We start from the raw sequence: 20,995 nt of genomic DNA, 5'->3' as shown, positions 1-20,995 counted from the left end.
CCCACAAAGCCAGTACATGCAGTAGGATCAAAACCCCGTGCCATTGTCCTTGGCTTCTCAGCAGCCCTCATTGTCCGCCATATTCAGAGAGTCCGGTTTTATCCCATGCTTTTTCAGTCCCAGTCCCGCTGGCCTTGATGAGCTCCCAATAGATCAGTTCCACTGTCACAGTGGGTGGGTGAACCCCTCGTGGTCCTGACTTCCTTGTTCATGTTCTCCCTCCTTCTGCTCCTCATTTGGACCTTGGGAGCTCAGTCCAGTGCTCCAGTGTGGGTCTCTGTCTCTATCTCCATCCATCGCCAGATGAAGGTTCTATGGTGATATGCAAGATGTTCATTAGTATGGCTATAGGATAGGGTCATTTCAGGCTCTCTCTCCTCAGTTGCCCAAGGACCTAGTTGGGGACATCTCTCTGGACCCCTGGGAACCCCTCTAGAGTCAAGGCTCTTGCCAACCCTAAAATGGCTCCCTTAATTAAGATATATACTTCCCTGCTCCCATATCCATACTTCCATTATCCCAACCATCTCATTCCCCCAAGCTCTCCCCATCCTCCCCTTCTCACTTGTCTCTCCCCATCTCCCCTTTCCCCCATCCCACCCCACCCCCCAGTTCCCAATTTTTGCCCAGCAATCTTGTCTACTTCCAATATCTAGGAGGATGACTATATGTTTTTCTTTGGGTTCACCTTCTTATTTAGCTTCTCTTGGTTCGCGAATTATAGGCTCAATGTCCTATATTTATGGCTAAAAACCAATTATGAGTGAGTACATCCCATGTTCATCTTTTTGGGTCTGGGTTACCTTACTCAGGATAGTGTTTTCTATTTCCATCCATTTGCAGGCAAAATTCAAAAAGTCATTTTTTTTTTACCACTGAGTAGTACTCTAATATAGCTATCCTGGGTTGTCTTATATTTCTATATGAAGAATTGTGTTAGAATTTTGATGGGATTGCACTGAATCAGTAAACTGCCTTTAGTAGGATGACCATTTTCACAATATTAATCCTATTGATCTGCGAGCATGGGAGATCTTTCCGTCTTTTGGTATCTTCTTCAATTTCTTTCTTCAATGTCTGGAAAGATTGCGCAAAGAAAAATTTGAAATTATCTCAAGTCCTTATGTACCGTTGTCATTAGAGATAATTCTCTTTTATAAACTTTTTACTTCCTTTCTTATTAATTCTGCAACAGTCAGATAGTCAAATTATTAACATCCATATCTCATTCAGCAGATAAGAAGACAGATTTAATGCAACCAATGTGCTTGCTTCACCCCACATAGAAATGCAGGGAATTAGTTCCAATGGGACCACAGTTCTTTGTTTCTTGAGAAACTTTTATTTTGTGTTTTTTTTTTCCCAAACCTCAAATTCAGAAAGGGGAAGCAGAACAGTTTTTCATTTGCCAACTGCTTGTAATTACCACAAATTCACATCTTGAGTAATCATGAATACATTCCGGGGAAATCACAGACTGCCTGAGTGTCGAAAGCAGACAGTGAAACTTCTGGGGGAAACAGCTGGTGGGAGGTTGAGCAAACCCTGGATCTGAGTGAGCAGGCACAGGAACACAGACAGGGCTGTGAGAACAGGTAAGTGCTTTCGGTTGGGTTAGAACTCCTGGGGAAGATTGTGCTTGGGTGAGACAGGGAGCTGGATTCGCATCCTGTCCTTTCTGTTCATCACCTGCATGAACTGGTGAGTCCGATGCCCTTTTGGAGCCTTTGTTTCCTTACTTGCCAAAAAGCAAACCACCCTTAGATTTCACTTGAGATGTGAAGGGATGTCCTTCCACAGTTTCCCGCATTTCCCCACTGTTATCACCCATTCTTACAAAAATTGTTCTCAGTGAAGACTGGGCTTAAGCAAATGTTGAATTTGGAAACTATAATTATAACCTAATATTGTAACACAGAAAAGTATTGTACAGAGTTGCTTGCCTGAATAGTAGGAATTTTCTTGAACCTTTTTCAAAAGCTCTGGTCTACTTCCACTTCTCCTCGTTATAATGAAGGACAAAGCATCCTCTTCGTTGTTGGATTTGGAAGAAATGATGTCAGTCAGGAGACACAAAAAACTCAAAAAAAAAAAACCCTTGCATTATGTAGAGTTGTTGTTAAAATAACTTTACATATTCAAATTTAAATGCAATAGCTTAAATTCTGTAAAACAAAACCTCCACATGCTATCATAAGGATATAATTTAGTAGATAAAATAAGCATAAGTCATAGAATATTTCAAAGTACACAGATGTTTCTTGCAGCATTGATCATGGCAGTAAAAGAGGAAACAACCAAAATGTTCAAGAACATGTGTCGGGTTTAATGAATCTGGAAATGTGCATTCATTTGGGATTTTCAGAGTTAAACTCTGCTTACATAATCGTAGCATTCTTACCACAGAAGTGTGCAGTTCAGGGGCATCAAGGCCATCCGTGTTGTGACACCCTCACCACCATCCAACTCCAGAACTTGGTCATCGTTACAAAGTGGAAGCATAGCCACTAAACAGCTGCTCCTCGGTCCTTCCCGAGCCCTTGGCAGCTGCCATTCCACTCTCCACTAAGCTGAGTAGTCAGGGAACCTTGTAAGTTGAACCACACAGCATCTGACATTCTCTACCTGACTGACTTCATTGATTTTGCTTTTGAGGTTCATCTATGTCGTATGTCAGAATATGGCATATGTCAGAATCTAGCATTTGGCTTTTATACTTAAGGCTCTTATACTAATTCATCAAAGATGTCTACTGACAAATCAGTAAAAAGAAGTTCTGAAATCATGGAACATCCGTTTGTACAGTGTTATAATTTGGGTAAAATCACACATAAAAAGGAGGAAGATTTTCTTTTTATTTACTTCTTTCCTTCCTTATTTGTTTGCTTATTTATTTGGTTTTTTGAGACAGGGTTTCTCTGTAGGCTTGTAGTCGCTCCTGTAACTAGTTCTTACAGACCAGGCTGACCTCTAACTTAGAGAGATCTGCCTGCTTTTGCCTCCCAAGTTCTGGGATTGAAGGCGTGTGCAAACTTTATTTTTATGTTCTTAAGAAAAATAAATTAATTTTAAAATAACAGAAAATAAAGGCACAGAACATTGAAAGGCTAGAGAGAATCGGCCAGGCTTTCAGTTCCTAACATAGCACTTAGAAAAATGGATAAGATAGAGTTCTTGGATATGAAACCTGGAAAACCCAGGAAAGAAATCAGAACCAGGGAGATTGGTTATTAAGCTTGACTGGAAGTGATTGCGTTGATGTATTTAACAACAAAATTCAAATCAAAATCCAGGTTTCCCAATATGGGGGCAGTTCTGGAAAGAAACACTTCTTTTGGGGGGGGAGGAAGCTCTGAGATTGCTGTCAGCATTTCTCGTGGGTACAGACTTTTTGACATCATCTTTTATTTCTTCCTCTTGTCTTTCTTTTTTTTTATTTTATTGAAAAAAAGGAAAAAAAAGTTTCCGCCTCCTCCCAGCCTCCCATTTCCCTCCCCCTCCTCCCACTCTTCTCCCCCTCCCCCCACTCCTCTCCCCCTCCCTCTCCAGTCCAAAGAGCAGTCAGGGTTCCCTGCCCTCTGGAAAGTCCAAGGTCCTCCCCTCTCCGTCCATATCTAGGAAGGTGAACATCCAAACTGGCTAGGCTCCCACAAAGCCAGAACATTAAGTAGGATCAAAACCCCATGCCATTGTCCTTGACTTCTCATCAGCCCTCATTGTTCGCCATGTTCAGAGAGTCCAGTTTTATCCCATGCTTTTTCAGTCCCAGTCCAGCTGGCCTTGATGAGCTCCCAATAAATCAGCCCCACTTCTTGAATTTTGCATGCAAATAGATGGAAATAGAAAACACTATCCCGAGTGAGGTAACCCAGACCCAAAAAGATGAACATGGGATGTACTCACTCATAATTGGTTTCTAGCCATAAATAAGGGTCACAGAGTCTTCAATTGGTGAAACTAAAGAAACTAAGTAAGAAGATGAACCCAAGGAAAAACATATAGTTATCCTCTTGGCTAAGGGAAGTAGACAAAATTGCCGGGGAGAAAATTGGGATCTTGGGGGTGGGGTGGGATGGGGGTAAGGGGAGATGGGGAGAGAAAAGGGAGAAGGGGAGGATAGGGGGAACTTGGGGAAAAAGGATGATTGGGATAAAGAAAGGTTGGATAGGGGAGCACGGAAGCACAATTCTTAGTTAAGGGAGCCACCTTAGGGTTGGCAAGAGACTTGAACCTAGAGTGGCTCCCAGGAGCCCAAGGTGATGTCCCCAGTTAGTTCCTTGGGCAGCTGAGGATAGGGAACCTGAAATGACCCTATCCTATAGCAATACTGACGAATATCTTGCATATCACCATAGAACCTTCATCTGGTGATGGATGGAGATAGAGACAGAGACCCACACTGGAGCACTGGACTGAGCTCCCAAGGTCCCAATGAGGAGCAGAAGGAGGGAGAACATGAGCAAGGAAGTCAGGACCATGAGGGGTGCACCCACCCACTGAGACAGTGGGGCTGATCTATTGGGAGCTCACCAAGAAACACTTTTAACACACTTCCCCAGGATCACAGCCATTCCTAGGAACAGACTGTGAACTCGTGAGTGACAGCCAGTGCTCCAGGTACAAATAGCATTTGACATCCATGGCAGTGCTGTCCCCATCTCCCCCAGTAGAAACAAGATGCTGGGGTTCATTTTGGTACTGTTGATCTGGAGGAGCACTGTTTTCTTCTGGAGTGGAACTGTTAATATTGGGAATGAAGATGCTAGGTGACAATATCACATAGAGGAGATTATTGTCACACAGAGGAAAATACTGCAAGCTCCTGAGCCCAGTAGACACAGCCCAGGTACACACAAGTTAGGCACACAACAAACTAACGATAATTATATTTGCTATTTGCTACAGTGTATTATTAAACACATGCAATGCAGCAGGTAAGTGCTTTTGGTGACCTTCAACTTCTTAGTTCTGAGTTACAAATATATGATATGTACTTAACATCTAGAATGTGAGACCCTTAGAAGGATTAAGACCTTTGGTGCTCAAGTGCCTGGAATTCAACATGAGTTTTTTAAAAAGTGGTGCAATTCTGGATTAGGCTTGTTCTTTTTGTAGACAGAAAAGTACTCACCCAGTAATTTTTTTCTTTTTATTGAAAAAATTTCTGCCTCCTCCCTGCCTCTCATTTCCTTCCCCCTCCCTCCCACTCCTCTCCCTCTTCCCCCACTCCTCTCCCTCTCCCCGTACTTCTCTCCCCCTCTCCCCACTCCTCTCCCCTTCCCTCTGCAGTCCAAAGAGCAGTCAGGGTTCCCTGCCCTGTGGGAAGTTCAAGGTCCTCCACCCCCCCCCCCTCCATCCAGGTCTAGGAAGGTGAGCATCCAAACAGCTAGGCTCCCATAAAGCAAGTTCATGCAGTAGGATCAAAACCCAGTGCCATTGTCCTTGGCTTCTCATCAGCCCTCATTGTTCGCCATGTTCAGAGAGTCTGGTTTTATCCCATACTTTTTCAGTCCCAGTCCAGCTGGCCTTGGTGAGCTCTCAATAGATCAGCCCCACTGTCTCAGTGGGTGGGTGCACCCCTCACAGTCCTGACTTCCTTGCTCATGTTCTCCCTCCTTCTGCTCCTCATTTGGACCTTGGGAGCTCAGTCCATTGCTCCACTGTGGGTCTCTGTCTCTATCTCCATCTATCGCCAGATGAAGGTTCTATGGTAATATGCAAGATGTTCATCAGTGTAGCTATAGGATAGGGCCATTTCAGGTTACCTCTCCTCAGCTGCCCAAGGAACTAACTCACCCAGTAATTTAATGGAGAGAGAATGAATAGTGGGGGATTAGACAGCATAAACAGCTTCAGAGTGAGGGCCAATGTGATGGGGGTACTATAGGGGAAGCAGGGGCACACGAGGTAGAGAAAGGGAGCTGAAAGCAGAGGCTTGTGGGATGGGCATGAGGCGAGTCCACTCAGGACTGCAGATTAAAATATGCTTGGATTACTAAGCTCCAAATTGTGGGGTGCCTTGAAATGTTTGCAATTTTCCCCCATAGCATGTTTCTTTTTCATCATGGATGAAGGGCAGCAAGCTAGCTCTCCTATGCTCCCCCTGAAACTCGGTTCCAGTTCTGTTTGTAGAAAGCAAGCCAGGCTCTGGTCATCACACCCTGATGTACCCACTTCTCATAGAAAGCCACCCTTCTTCACTCCCTACAGTCTCTGGTGCCTGTGAGTGTCTGTCAGTCCAGCCCTAGGAACTGATGAGTTCAGTGCCTCTTCTAGCATCGACAGCGTCACGCTTCTGCAGCTTGGCATCAAGAGCGTTTGGGGACCTGCCTTCCAATGGACATCGTTATTCACAAAAGAAAGGAAGGTGGACACACGGACCAGAAAGAAGATGACCTGCTGGTTGCTGTGCCTAAGGAAGCCACAGTTCTTGGGGTAAGTCCATCTTGTTAGAGGGAGAACACAAAGAGATAATAAGATTGTGTCCAGACTACAGAGCTATAGTGGGTCTGGGAGAATCCTTGACTTATTCCCGGTTGGCTCCACAAGCTAACCACACTGTGAAATGTAACTGTTTTAGAAACTGTACTCCCCTAGGGTTTCCATTTAATTAAATAATTAAAAATTAAAACTACTTGTGCCTTTTTCACCAGAACACTGCATAATTAAGAAGTTAGTTTCTTCTCATTTGCCTTTAGTGTAGCTAAGTTCTGCCCTGCTATAGGTCCAAAGCAGTTTCTTTATTCATCAACAGTAATCACAGCAGAGAGAAATCCCACATCAAGAGAGCATGGCATTCGCCTTTTCCCTCTCATTGTTTTACCTTCCATCTCTTTGATCACTTCCCCTCCCCAGTATCTTCTATTGTCATGTTTACGTATATATGTATATACTCAAGTGTATATTTTTCATAGTAGAGAAAACACAGTATTTGTCTTCCTGAGCTTGTCTTATTTTATTTAGTATGACGATCCTTCATTCCACCCATTTCACAATAAAGGACATTATTTTACTCTCCTTCATGGTTGAATAAAACTACATTGTGTATGAAGACCACGGTGTGTTTTTCTGCTGATGGACGTCTAACTGGTCCCATGCCTTGGCTATTGTGTAACAGTGAGCTTGGATGTGCAGGCCTCTCTGTGGTGTGCTGACTTTGACTCTCTTGGGGATATACCCGGGAGGCAGTGTCTGGATCATATGCTGCTTCTAATTTACTTTCAGCTGTTTGAGGAAGCACCACATTGATTTCCTCGGGGGCCACACTGGTTTACGTTCCCAGCAGCGTTTGGCTGTTCCTCTTTCCTTGCATCCTCATCAGACGTTAGGTCGTTTGCTTTCCTGATGATGGCCGGTCTGACTGGACGGAGAAGGAATCTGAAAGCAGCTTTTATTTCCATCCCTCTAACCAGTCATTAGGATGCTGTGTTTCCTCTAAATATTTGTACTCTATCTTTATTCCTTCTTTTGAGAATTATGTATTCGGTTCACAAGCCTATTAGTTGGTTGCCTTGGTTTTCTTAGTGGTTAACTTGGGGACTTTACAGAGGATCTATAGTCATCGATGGCTTCCTTCCATTTTCAGACTCTCCCTTCGCTCTCGTGTTTGTTTCCACTGCTAGCCCGAAGTTTCGTCATTCCGTGCAATCTTATTCCCATTGTTATCTGAATTACTGGGCTTCTTTTCATAAAATCCTTTTGTCTTGAAGTGTGTTCCTGATGTTTGACTCTAGCAGCTGCTGGGCTTCAGATTTTACCCTGGCATATTTGCTCTATTCTGAATTATTTTCGTGAAAGTGAGAGATGGGGATCAAGCTTCATTCTCTGACATGTGGGTTTCCAGTTTCCCCAGTGCCATTTGTTGAAGACAATACCTTTGACAAATATTAGGTGGCTAAAACCATGTGTGTTCTCTCTCCCGGATCCTCTGTTCTATTCCAATGTCTCCCGTCTATTTAATCACAAATCTCCATCCTCGATGGACCCCATCCTTGATAACATGCTCTAGTAATTCTCCACCCCAGTTGCCATGGAGCTTGTCTTTACATGGCACATGTAGGATGGAAGGGTCCAACAGAGTGGCTGCCATTTACTTCATGCCTGCTTCTTGGTACATGGGTATTCAATGATGAATTGTGGTAATGACATCTCTTACTTTGGGGTTACGTTGTCTGTGTGTGAATTACAATATATTGAATCGAAGTACAGATTCTCATTCAAACTGGAAAGGCCAAACAAGGTTCCTGGTCTTTTGACATTTGTGCAGGTTTGTACAACTTAACTCCCTCATGTTCCTCGTCAGTAACACAGTTGTCACGAATACTGCTGAGAATGCGGTGCCCTTAAACATGCAAACTAGCCTGACATCTGGTGCTGTGACAATCACATGATTTTTAAATTCAAATGACACATAAAAAAGGATGAGTGACAGCGCTAGAAACATTACTCTCAACGGCTCTCAGCTGAAGCCGAGGCCTACACTGACACTTCTCCGTATTCACCTGGCTGGACTCCAGTCCATACAACTTCTCCCAGTGACTTTACAAAAAGTGAAATGTTTTCTGAAGAAAATTTTGAAGTAATATGACTTTTGCACAATCATTTCCTGAGTTCAATAAGCCTTCCAAAAAAAATAAAACAGGTAAATTTTGGATTTTTCTCTTAGAACAGACTTATCTGTTCCTTGAATATTCCCCCTTTTAATAAGGAAAATCATATTTAACACTCCTTATAAGTCAGTTTGTACTCAAATAATCCTTTGCATCTACTTAAAGAATGTTCTTGAACCCCCTGTCTTGTCTGCTGCAGACCATCCAGATACTGTGTGCCCTGACGATTGCAAGCTTTGGGGGCATTTTTGTGTCAGCTTCCTACTCTTCCCACATCAACCCAGCAGCCTTCACCACTTTGATGTTCGGGTACCCATTTATTGGATCCCTGTGTGTAAGTAAAGTATGGTCTCCAAGGGCGTTTAGGCTTCTTAAATATACACCAGGCACTCAGTGATAAAAATAGCTTCCTCTTCGAGAGGAAAGAAAGCAGGAGGAGGCCATCTCAACACTCCTGTCTCATGCCCTGTCTCTCCCAGTCAAAAGTCAGCACCTTATGAGTGGTCTCATTAGAACAGGAGACACAGGGAGAAGACAACGCACTGGGTGTATCGGCACGTTTCTTATCGGACAAGAGGAATATTATTGACATCCCTCTTTGAGGTTTTGAAGCTGCCGTTGGTTTCTGGCCAATAGAAAAGTAATCCACTTCTCAGGTAGAGTGAGCAATGCTGACCTGGAACCTCTACCAGACGCCACAGTTTGCAGACATTTATCTAAGTAATGACAGGATTGTTCATGGGAAACAGAGGCATTCTTCTGGTTGCAGTAACCCTGAACATCTGCAGACTTCTTGGGCTTCTTGTCAGATAATGGCTCACGGGCAAGGATCCTCCTGGATCTTATTTCAGGGTAGCTAAACCCAGTGTATACCTCCTACCAATGATCATTTCTCTTCAACAGAGAATCTTATAAAACTGAGGGAAAGGGGAACATTCTTGGAAGATGAATTATACAAAGGGATTTTAGTGACCTTGGTCCCTGCATGGGTACAACTACACAGTGTGCAAGAATGACTGTTCCTGTCCCCACAGCACAATTTGTTGTGGAGTTCACTGTATAACCGTGGTGGCAGCGCCCACATTCATTAGCAAATATACTATTAGTTCATTTTTGACTCTCATTTTCTGTGACTACACAATACTCATGCCACAAGCATAATCCATGTACCAGCTTCCCAGACCACCACCTCTGCTTGCTGGGCTCCTAGTACCACTGTGATCAAGTACTGCCTTCTCAGTGGCCATAAGCAAGGCTTAATGTCGTATCTTGTCTTCCTGATTTCCTAAACTCTGGGTGATACTCATTCCATCTACACCAACAGCTTCAACTCCATATTTCTCTGTCCCTTGTTACATGAGAGGCTCATTCCTAGGTGCTTCTGCTGTCCTCCTTGTCTTCATATTGTCGCAACCTCCCCTTTCAATATTAGTAGTATCTGCCAGGCATTGGTTGTATCTTGTCTGCAGCAACTGCTGCTTCCCAATAACATAAACCCAACTTTCCTGAGAAGATGAAGATATGAAGCTTCCCTAGTAATATGGACACGTCATTCCTGCAGGGTTGTCCCCCTAGAAGTTTCCCATTGCTTTTTGCCAGTCATTTGAAAGCAGCTTAGGCCAACTCTTTCTTTTCTCTCTCTTTCTGAACAGTTTGCCTTTGTTGGATCTCTCTCGATAATCTCCGGGAAAATCGCAATCAAACCCTTTGTAAGTATAAAGACCATCAGTCTCTAGTTGGTTGTAATAGTTGAAACCCCATAGTTAATTGTTGTCGTTCCAGCCCTCCAACGCACAGTTTGGGGAAACAAAGCTCCTAACAGGGTAGGGAGCATATATTCTTCAGCTGGCCCACTGACACACCTGGGGCGTCACTTCTGAGTGAACATGTTCATTTTCCACATACGACGGGAGGAAACCTGAAATCCGGAGTACAAAGGGACTTGCCTGGTCACACATGCAGAGAGATCAGTAACAGTTGAGATGGGAGTCATTTCCTGATTCCAAGCTCAGAATTATGACCCCACCTAGTGCTGGGAACTCTCCAACCACCCCACAACCCATGGGTTTATACTGTAGCTTCAGCCACCAGGAGCAGGTGCCAGCACCTAAGCCACCTTTGTATTCTCAGCCATAGCTGGCCGGACCCTGTGGCTTCTGGAGTCAGGATGTGCCTTTCCCACCTGGGTGGGCATGTGGCCGGAAGTAGGAAGGGCTGCTGTTCACAGGAGCAGCAGTGTTACTGCTTCCTCTTACTGTGTTATCAAGGCTACTACCTGCTCCTTGTGTAGTTTGTGGGTGGGCATAGCTAGAACCACAGGGACTAAGCCCAAGCACCAATACTTCTTGCCCTTTCTTGGGTGGAAAAAGGAGGTGCACATTTGTTAGCTGTCAGATGAAAGTGCATTCTCTTCCCTTAGGCCTGATCACCATGTAGGGTCTGTATTAAAGGGTCTCAGGATTACAAAGGTGGAGAGCCACTGCTTTAGGGTATCCAAGCTCTTCAGCTTGTGTTCACAATTCTCTAAAGCTGCTTCAATATGTGAGGTAAAAGTATAGCCTGGGTTCTCCAGAGGATGCCAAAGACCATAGTTTAGGAGGTCTTCAAAGGAAAGTTCTAAGAGCTCTGGGGAAGTCAGTGGAGATCCTGGCAGCAGACTAAGGAGTCCCAGCTCAGCATCTAGTGTCATAGAGAGTCAGGGAGCCAGACTGCGAGGAACTTCTCACATTATCCCATTGAAGACACATTTTCTGACTGCCTCATATGAAAAACTGCAGGGTGCTGAGCAATACCAGGACAAATCATCCACAGACTGCCTGATGAGAGGCCAGATTCTATTAGAAACAACTCTGGGAAGGACCATTGCAGTATAAAAGGCAGAGGGAACAGAACGTCCTACACTAAGCTGGTGATGAGAATCCAACACAGAATCTCTCTTCCAGGCACTGAGCAGCCTGGCCTCCAACGCAGCAAGCTCTGTTGTTGCTGCCATTGGCCTCTTCCTCCTCACCCAGAACCTCATAGCCCTGGGGACTGCCTCTCCTCGTTGCAGTTCAGAAAAGAGATTTCTGGCCTTATTTTTTTATTCGGAATCCCACTATTGGATGAATGAGGACAAGAACTGTCTCCTCGCTTATGTCAGTGCCATGGTAAGCGATTCCAGACTAAAAATCTTGGCATGGAAAATCCCAGTTTCTCCCCTTTGAGTAATTTCTGCTTTTTCAGCAGTCTCTGGTTTTGTTGGTCTGACTGTTTGCGGCAGGCAGGGAAAAAAAAACTGAGTGTGACAGAAAGTTAGCAGATTGTGTTGGAGGGATGCAGGAAGCATGGTGGAAAGAGGGGAAGAAGGTGAAGAGATGAAGAAAATACAATGGAGAGTTTTAAATCACAATAGGCAATGCTAGTCTTTGTTATGCGTGTTGAACTTGAACTTGGGAAGCTGTTTATGGGTTGTTGTCTGGAGTTGGAAAGCTCCACCCATTAGAGATGTGTGCCTTTGGTCACATGTATTCTCAGACTTGGAGCAGACACAACATGCTTAATTTCCTCAAGTGCACATCTGCTCAGGACTGGCAAAGAGGGAAGGGGTAGAAGGCAGTTGACCAGTAGACATGACTCCTATGAAAAACATCTGTGTTCCTGGGCAGAATTTTCTTGTCACCTTTCACCCAAATTTGACCACCTGTTGATAGTGACAAGCCTGGCTGAGTCCATTTTTCTAAATGTAGGTTAGTAGTATCTAAACCATAAGGAGTCTTTTAAAGATGAAGATTGTTCCTTCATGACTTCTCCAAGCGGGAGCAATGAGTGACCAAGCCCACATCTTTCATTCCCTTGTGTCCGTCTAATTTAGGAGTCTTGGAGAATGTGTGAAAGTCTTTGGACTCACATCCCTCTGAGCCTGGCCATGTGAGTAGAGCAAAAGTGTTGACCTGGGACCTTGAGGAAGTGAAAGAGCAGAGACTTATTTGGTTAGAAGTGAGCATGAGAAAGCCCAGGAGGTCACTCTGCAAGATGAACAGGGTAAAGCAATGAGAGAAGTGTCCTCCCATTGTGATACTGGGCGGTTGTTTTAATTAAGATTAGTTTTAGTACATCAGGTTGTTTGCTACTTTTATATTCGGAGAGCCAAAAAGAACTTCCACAATATCAGAAAAGATGCAGCAAGGCAGAGTAAACCAACTTCAAAGGGATACTAATATTTAATAAAAACAGCATTAACCTAAACAGAAGTAACTGTGTGTGTGTGTGTGTGTGTGTGTGTGTGTGTGCTTAAAACTGTAAGAAAATAAAAAGGAGCTGGAGGAAGAAAGAAATAAAGATGGCGTAGGTTGCAGAAGCTAATTAGCATTCTAAAGTCAAAGCAGAAAACTGGGGGAGTCTGCACAGAAACAGGAGCTAGAGTCGAGGACTGTTAGTGCCTAGGTAAGGGTTTGGGGTTGTCAGGCTCATCTGCACACACCAACAGCCCTACAAATGTATTAGAAATAGAGATTGAAAGTCATTTGACTTGTGACGTCAGACAAGAAAATGGTACTCAGTGCCCCCGGAAGTTTCACGCATCCCTGCCCTCAGCTCGCTCAACCCAGTGCAGATGGCAATCTAAACCCACAGTTCCACAGACACCGGGTGGGGCGGGGGGTGGGGAGTTTCTAATAAAGGGATTTTAAAACTGCTTCTGTATCCCTGATATTCCTCAGATCCTTACAAAATCAGACGTAAAGTAGCTGTCTAGGGACATAGCAATAATGCCCACTTATCAGAATCTTACATATTGAAGACACACACTAGTACCGTCACCATCACATATGCACTTAAACTGTGTAATGATAAACAAGAGAAACTTGCGGGAAATGCTCAGTCCTGTTGAGTGCTGTAAGAAAGCAGGCTGAGCAAGCCAATAAGCAATGTCCCTCCGTGGCCTCTGCTTCAGCTCCTGCCTCCGGGCTCCTTCCCTGAGTGCCTGCCTTGACTTCCCTCAATATAAGCTGAAATTAACCATTTTCCCTCTAAGGCCCTTTTGGTCATGGTGTTTATAACTGTAACAGAAACCCTGACCAGGACAAAGCCAAAACATGAGACAAAGACGGTATGATAAAAAGGACCGGGGGGGGGGGGGGCTGATGAATAGAAACCATGACTAGAAACGTCAAAATCTTAGCGATTAAAAGCTGAGATCAGTGAAGGCAGATTTGATGCACCTGAGGAAATATCTCAAGAGATCATATCAACTTTGAGAAATAGGAGTGACACAGACCCTGAAGTGACAGGAAACATGGAATAAGCTCTCGTAGGAAAGTATGGGGGAGAAAGACTATGAAGAAACAATTATCAGAGGAATTTTCAGAATCGGAGCCATGAAGTTGCGCGCTGAAGGAACCCAGGGAAGACCCTACAGGGCAAGTGAATCTGAATCCACACCTGAAAATGGGCTGAGTGAAAAGTACCAAGGACAAACAAAATGGGGAAGACCAGCAGAGCCGACAGCCAGTCACTCTTCCTTCTCATCTCTTTCTGATCACTAAGAAATCTGAATGAGAAAGTAGAGAGAAGGATTAAGCCATTGTTTCTGCTCCTTCTGGTCTCCATTGCTGAGGGCTTCAATAACCCTCCCCGACACACCCCACCCCCTCTCAGTAGGGCCCAAAGGCTTTGTGTGGGGTCACACCCAGGCCTGTGCTGCTTTTCAGAGTGGGCTGGCGTTGATCCTCATCTTCACTGTGATGGAGTTTTTGCTAGCCGCGTACAGTTCTGTCTTTTGGTGGAAGCAAGTCTATTCCAACAAGCCTGGGGTAAGTACCTTGATATCTCTGGGACACCTGCTGTGTCCCCACTCTGAGCTGCAATGATACAGGCTCAAAGGATCAGATGGAAAGTGACTTTAATAATGAAAATAAGTGTTCACTGAATGGTCATCTGTGATCAGATGCAACACATTCCTGATTAGTCTTATTAAATATGAACCCAGAATCAGATATTATGGTAAATGCTGAAAGATCAGAGAAGTAAAGGAGCCAGCCACTACAGAGACTTTTTACCTCTACTGAATCCCAGACTAAGAGGGCAAGATCCTGTCTCTAGTAATCCTCAAATTGAATGCCTTGAGCTCCTGTCTCCTCCCACCTTATATTCTTCTCTCTGCCCAGCCATATCCCTCTCTGTCTCCACCTCCCTAGTGTTGGGATTAAAAGCATGTGACTCTCAAGTACTGGGATTAAAGGTGTGTGCCACCACTGCCTGGCCTCTATGGCTAACTAGTGTGGCTAGCTCCACACTCTGATCTTCAGGCAAATTTTATTTGTTAAATCACAAACAAAATATCAACACAATAAGATAGTGCCTACATGATAGCAGCACTGATGAAACTAGCTGGTTCTAGAAGTTAGCTCACAAAATTTCATGAATGAACCAGAACTTATAAAAACTATGCGGGGAAGTATGAAAGTTTATCCAGCCTTGCTCTTATTGTGGACACTGACATTGTCTCCACGGCCAAGCCCTGGCTAATGCAATTTTACCAAGACGTTACTCTTTTCTTTATTTTTCTGCTCTTTCCCTTGCTTCCTCTTAGACATTTATGTTATAATTTCAAACTGTTTTCACTTCTCCTAAATGCTACACAATAGAAAATGTTATAATTTTAAGGAATTATGATTCAACATCGAAGTTACTATAAAGCAACAAGATGAAAAAATGGAAAGTGAAATTTGCTTAATATTGTAGCAATTACATGTTGTGATAAAGTTGCAAAAGTACTACTATAAAATATTACTATAATATCTATTATATTATTGTATTTGAGGGAAATAAATGAGAACATTTTAAACCCTGCTCTGAAAATCAAAATGTTACAATCTATTAATAAATGTTATCCTTCTAGAGTACATATTTCATGCCTGAGTCACAAGATCAACTGGTCAAAAGCAGTTCTTTGAGGCCATGAGTAGGAAACACAGCAGAAGAAGGAAGAAAGCCGGCACTCAGGGCAGAGCACAGCTGGACGTTCCTGAAATCTCAGCCTTGGGAGATCCAAATAAACCTCTGAAGAAAAGCTTTCCTGTCGTGCTTTCATTATGAGCCACTTCATCTCCACTGGAAATCATTTCCTCAAAGTCTGGTCAGCAAGATTCTAGGGCCCAACATTCCAAAATGACCACAGACTTCATAACTTCTCCAAAGAGAGCGCACAGACAGTGTGCAGTCCTAAAGTGATGGATGCTGGCGAGGTCATGGAGCTGGAGCGGCTCCTTCTCTGTGCTGCTTGCACATTCCTGTTGCTTAAATGTTAGACATTATGCATTCCTAGACTATCTGACATCCTTTGGTGATGGGGGAGTGTCATATATCAATCTGTTGATTTCCTTGGTTAAGCAATAAAGAAACTGCTAGGCCCATTGGATAGGCCCACCCTTAGGTGGGTGGAGTAAACAGAACAGAATGCCGGGAGGAAGAGGAAGTGAGGTCAGACTCCACAGCTCCGCTCTCCGGAGCAGACGCAAGAGAGACGCCATGCTGCCTGCTCCAGGGAAGACGCACACCATGCCCCAGCTCCGACCCAGGATGGACTTAGGCTAGAATCTTCCCGGTAAGCGCACCTAGGGGCGCTACATAGATTATTAGAAATGGGCCAGAGCAGTGTTTAAAAGAATACAGTGTCCGTGTAATTATTTCGGGTAAAGCTAGCCGGGCAGGGCAGGCGGCTGGGGGGTTTTGGGGACTCAACCCCGCAGCCCTGCCGCTCCTATTACTACAAATGACGCCCAGATGTGTGGCTAACTGAACCCACTGAAAGCCTGAGAAAGCTTGGGAAAGAGTAAAGCATGTTTTCTTGATTGTGACAATTTCTCTGGTCTACTTTGCTTGCTAGAGGCAAGCAAGCGCCTCATCTAAGAGAGGCTTCCTGACTCAGCTTCAGCTGCAAAGCCTGCATGCAGCTCATTAAGAGGTCCTGCCACGAAACACTTAAATGGTGTTGATGAAAAGCTGAACACATGCTTTTCGGTTTTCAGCCGTAGCAGGAAAGAAGCTGCGCTGTTTAAAAATGCCGGCTTTCTGGGCCATCCTGCCAGGGCAAACTCTGACTGTTTGAGGTAGGAGGGCCGGCTACTGAGAGAGGACTTGAGTGTCGTCTGTTGTAGCTTGCTGGCTGGCAGGGACCTTGAAATGCTATAATCATGGCTGCAGCCTGTATATCCGCCATGAGGCTGGAAAGCTAAGGAATGGACTGGATCCAGCCGGCAAAGCCACGCCTTTAGTCCTACTGATATTGCTTGGTAAATTAAAGACTCAGGTGGTCAGAAACAGAGAGATATACAGTAAAGAGAGATTCAAAGACAGAGAAAATTTCTGAATGGTTTAAAGTGTGTTAAAAATATATGCAGACTAAAAGTTAAAATTCTTAAAGTAAACGTCTGTGACTTCAAGGTGTGGTAGCACACGCCTTTAATCCCAGTGCCTAGAAGGCAGAGACAAACAGATCTCTGTGAGTTCAAGGTGTAGTAGCAAACACCTTTAATCCCAATGCCTGGGAGGCAGAGACAGGCGGATCTCTGAGAGTTCGAAGACAGCCTGGTCTACAGATATACGCTCAAAAAGCAAAAAGTTAACCTAGGAATGTCGCAGCTTAGATTCTTAAGCACCTAGTGATTTAAAGGCGTAAATAAAAAGTGCTCCTGGATAGTAAAAAATTGCAGATTCACAATAGGACAGATTCAGACCGCTAAACGAATCACACTGTTGGATGAATGTACGTAGGCTTGGGAGAGAGAAGAAAAAGAATATAGAGAATAAAGTTAATGGTTTTAAAAAAAAAGGTAAAGTCTTTAAAGAGACAGAATAAAGTAAAGTGATAGAGTAAAAATAAGCCGCGTAAAGATGAAAAATTCACAGAGAGTCTGGATTCTTTGTATTATTGTGTTTTCTTTAAAATTTTTGACTGTGAAGGAGCTAAGTACAGAGAGACATTTCATTACATGGGCTGCCAAGCTAAACCAGAATGGATATAAGGGTATTACGATTTCAGAATTTGGGTCTAAGGATATGATGCTTTGGAGAGAGTCTTCTTTTGTTTTCACAGAGGATGAGACTCTATGGATTTCTTCTATTCCGATTTGGTATGATGGACCACGTCCTCCTGAAGGGTTGCTGTGAACATCTTCAGAAAATTGCTTTGCTCAACTGCCAACTGAGATAAACCTGGCACACAGGTTACACCCTAAATAATCTGATTAACGACGCCCCCATTCAGCAGGAAGCAGTTTGGAGTGAAAAAACTGCGCCCATGTTCCCAAATATTGTTTATAAATGTTCTTTTACATTTAAAGGGGGAAATGATATAGGTATGAATAATTTGTATTGATAGAGATTTACGGTCAATTTTGTTACATGTATAAATGTTTCTGGTGTAATTTTTACTTGATAACTGTTTTGTTATATGTAATTTTGCTATGTTAAGGTTAAAGCCTTTCTTTTTTGTTTAAACAGAAAAAGGGGAAGTGATGGGGGAGTGTCATATATCAATCTGTTGATTTCCTTGGTTAAGCAATAAAGAAACTGCTAGGCCCATTGGATAGGCCCACCCTTAGGTGGGTGGAGTAAACAGAACAGAATGCCGGGAGGAAGAGGAAGTGAGGTCAGACTCCACAGCTCCGCTCTCCGGAGCAGACGCAAGAGAGACGCCATGCTGCCTGCTCCAGGGAAGACGCACACCATGCCCCAGCTCCGACCCAGGATGGACTTAGGCTAGAATCTTCCCGGTAAGCGCACCTAGGGGCGCTACATAGATTATTAGAAATGGGCCAGAGCAGTGTTTAAAAGAATACAGTGTCCGTGTAATTATTTCGGGTAAAGCTAGCCGGGCAGGGCAGGCGGCTGGGGGGTTTTGGGGACTCAACCCCGCAGCCCTGCCGCTCCTATTACTACACTTTGGAAATGTCACAGTCTGTGCAAGGACCTGGGTTTGATTCCCAGCAATGAAAAATAATAATAGATCCTAGCCAGGCATGATGGTTCACACCTGTAACCCCAGGGTTTGAGAGGCTGAAGCAGAAGGATTGCCCTGAGTTCATGTTCAGTTTGGGTATAGAGTGAGACTCTGTTGCAAGACAATGACTTATTCCTGTCTCACTAATGACTTCACATATGTTAGGAATGGGTATTGAATGTAGGACCTTGCACATGCTAAGAAAGAACTCTACCACTGAGTTAGAGACCCAACATATTGGCTTTATTTTTTTATTTGAATTTGAAGACTATAATTAATCATGGTATACTCTCTCATCTAAGTACTAGACTGAATAAGCCATTGGATGTAGAAAAGCAATAGCAACTTCAATCCTGGATTGGAAAAAAATCAACATTGCTCACCCAAGAAAGAGAACTTCCAATATTGCTCCCCAGAAACAAATGTGTAACTGAAATAAATATGTAAGGTTTCCAAATAAACTATGGAAATGCGTGAGAGCATAGATCATTCCCCTACACGCCTGAAAGCAATAAAAAAGACAACTAAAATCTATAGAGAACTCAGAAAGCAGAGTACAAAGAAAACTGATCTCTTTTTCTTGGATTCATTTTTTAACAAGAGTGTGTGTGTGTGTGTGTGTGTGCGCGCGTGCGGGCACCCACATGTGTGTACATACGTATATATGAATGCATGTGCCTCAGAGGCCAGAAGTGTGAGATGCCCCTTAGGCAGTTATGAGTCACCAGATATCAGTGCTAGGAACTGAGCTCCAGTCTTCCGAAAGAGCAGTGCACCCCTTTATTGTCTTTCCCTCCGAAAGAGCAGTGCACCCCTTTATTGTCTTTCCCTCCGAAAGAGCAGTGCACCCCTTTATTGTCTTTCCCTCCGAAAGAGCAGTGCACCCCTTTATTGTCTTTCCCTCCGAAAGAGCAGTGCACCCCTTTATTGTCTTTCCCTCTGAAAGAGCAGTGCACCCCTTTATTGTCTTTCCCTCCGAAAGAGCAGTGCACCCCTTTATTGTCTTTCCCTCCGAAAGAGCAGTGCACCCCTTTATTGTCTTTCCCTCCGAAAGAGCAGTGCACCCCTTTATTGTCTTTCCCTCTGAAAGAGCAGTGCACCCCTTTATTGTCTTTCCCTCCGAAAGAGCAGTGCACCCCTTTATTGTCTTTCCCTCCGAAAGAGCAGTGCACCCCTTTATTGTCTTTCCCTCTGAAAGAGCAGTGCACCCCTTTATTGTCTTTCCCTCTGAAAGAGCAGTGCACGCCTTTACTGCCTTTTCCTCATCATTGCCATTACCACCATCATTTCATACATTCTAATTCAAATATAACGGCATGGGTGATGACAATGAAGCAAACTGGCAGAACGACCAACCCAGCTACCACCCAGGCCCAGAACCAGGCCTATGAGCTAGCCCACCCCAATATCCACCTCACCTATGGATTGCTGGAGCATGTGAAGGGGCCAGGCCTACAGATCCAAAACATCAGGATCTCTACCACACAGGACAACAAAAGGATATCCAAGAGAAGTCCCAATGAAGGTCCAGTGTCAATAGCGTAGCAGAAGCCAGAGGCTTTGAACCAGATCCTTGACTCATTGCAATGAATGTGAACTGAAGGGTACACTGTGACACACTGCAGTGTCCACACTGAGATTTTGTTTGCTTTTGTTTTTTTCTTTTCACTTTAAAATTTGATTTTGTTTTGGGGTGAGATTGCAAGGTCAGAGGATGGAATCAAGGGAAGGGGAGGATGAGTGGGATCAGGATACATGATATGAAATCCACAAAAAAAATAAAAAGTTTTTTTCATATTTTACTTTATTTTATTTTTTTAAGTTTTTATTTATTTTTTTATTGAAAAAAATTTCTGCCTCCTCCCAGCCTCTCATTTCCCTCCCCCTCCCCCCACTGCTCTCCCCTTCCCTCTCCAGTCCAAAGAGCAGTCAGGGTTCCCTGCCCTGTGGGAAGTCCAAGGTCCTCCTCCCTCCATCCAGGTCTAGGAAGGTGAGCATCCAAACTGGCTAGGCTCCCACAAAGCCAGTACATGCAGTAGGATCAAAACCCAGTGCCATTATCCTTGGCTTCTCATCAGCTCTCATTGTCTGCCATTGTTCAGTGAGCCCGGTTTTATCCCATGCTTTTTCAGTCCCAGACCAGCTGGCCTTGGTGAGCTCCCAATAGATCAGCCCACTGTCTCAGTGGGTGCCCCCCTCGCGGTCCTGACTTCCTTGCTCATGTTCTCCCTCCTTCTGCTCCTCATTGGGACCTTGGCCCGATTCAACTGCTTACCTCAGCGATTTAGCAGTTGAAATCATAATAAACACATGAATATAAAAGATTTGCCTGAAAAAATTCTAAACCATGTATAATTGTAATTAATATTTGGTAGAGTATCAGAGCAGAATTGTGAAATATATG

The 20,995-nt window shown here is 44.0% G+C and overlaps 1 protein-coding gene across 2 annotated transcripts; it reads left to right on the top strand.

The window, feature by feature from the left end:
• Positions 1-1,501: 1,501 nt before the first annotated feature.
• Positions 1,502-17,627, top strand: Ms4a7 (membrane spanning 4-domains A7). 2 transcript variants are annotated; one of them, XM_075973539.1, is made up of 7 exons: positions 1,502-1,595; positions 6,211-6,435; positions 8,809-8,943; positions 10,262-10,318; positions 11,552-11,758; positions 14,300-14,401; positions 15,490-17,627. In XM_075973539.1, the coding sequence occupies exons 2-7, from the start codon at positions 6,337-6,339 to the stop codon at positions 15,550-15,552; spliced, it is 663 nt and encodes a 220-aa protein (XP_075829654.1). In that variant the 5' UTR covers positions 1,502-1,595; positions 6,211-6,336; the 3' UTR covers positions 15,553-17,627. The 2 variants fall into 2 exon arrangements, with proteins under 2 accessions (XP_075829654.1, XP_075829655.1); XM_075973540.1 differs by having other exon boundaries at positions 1,503-1,595; positions 6,277-6,435.
• Positions 17,628-20,995: the final 3,368 nt, after the last annotated feature.

Source organism: Microtus pennsylvanicus, chromosome 5 (genome assembly GCF_037038515.1).
Source record: "Microtus pennsylvanicus isolate mMicPen1 chromosome 5, mMicPen1.hap1, whole genome shotgun sequence".
In the NCBI taxonomy this organism is placed as follows: domain Eukaryota; kingdom Metazoa; phylum Chordata; class Mammalia; order Rodentia; family Cricetidae; genus Microtus; species Microtus pennsylvanicus.
Note: the sequence above shows the minus strand (reverse complement) of the source record. Positions and strands in the feature narration are given on the sequence as shown.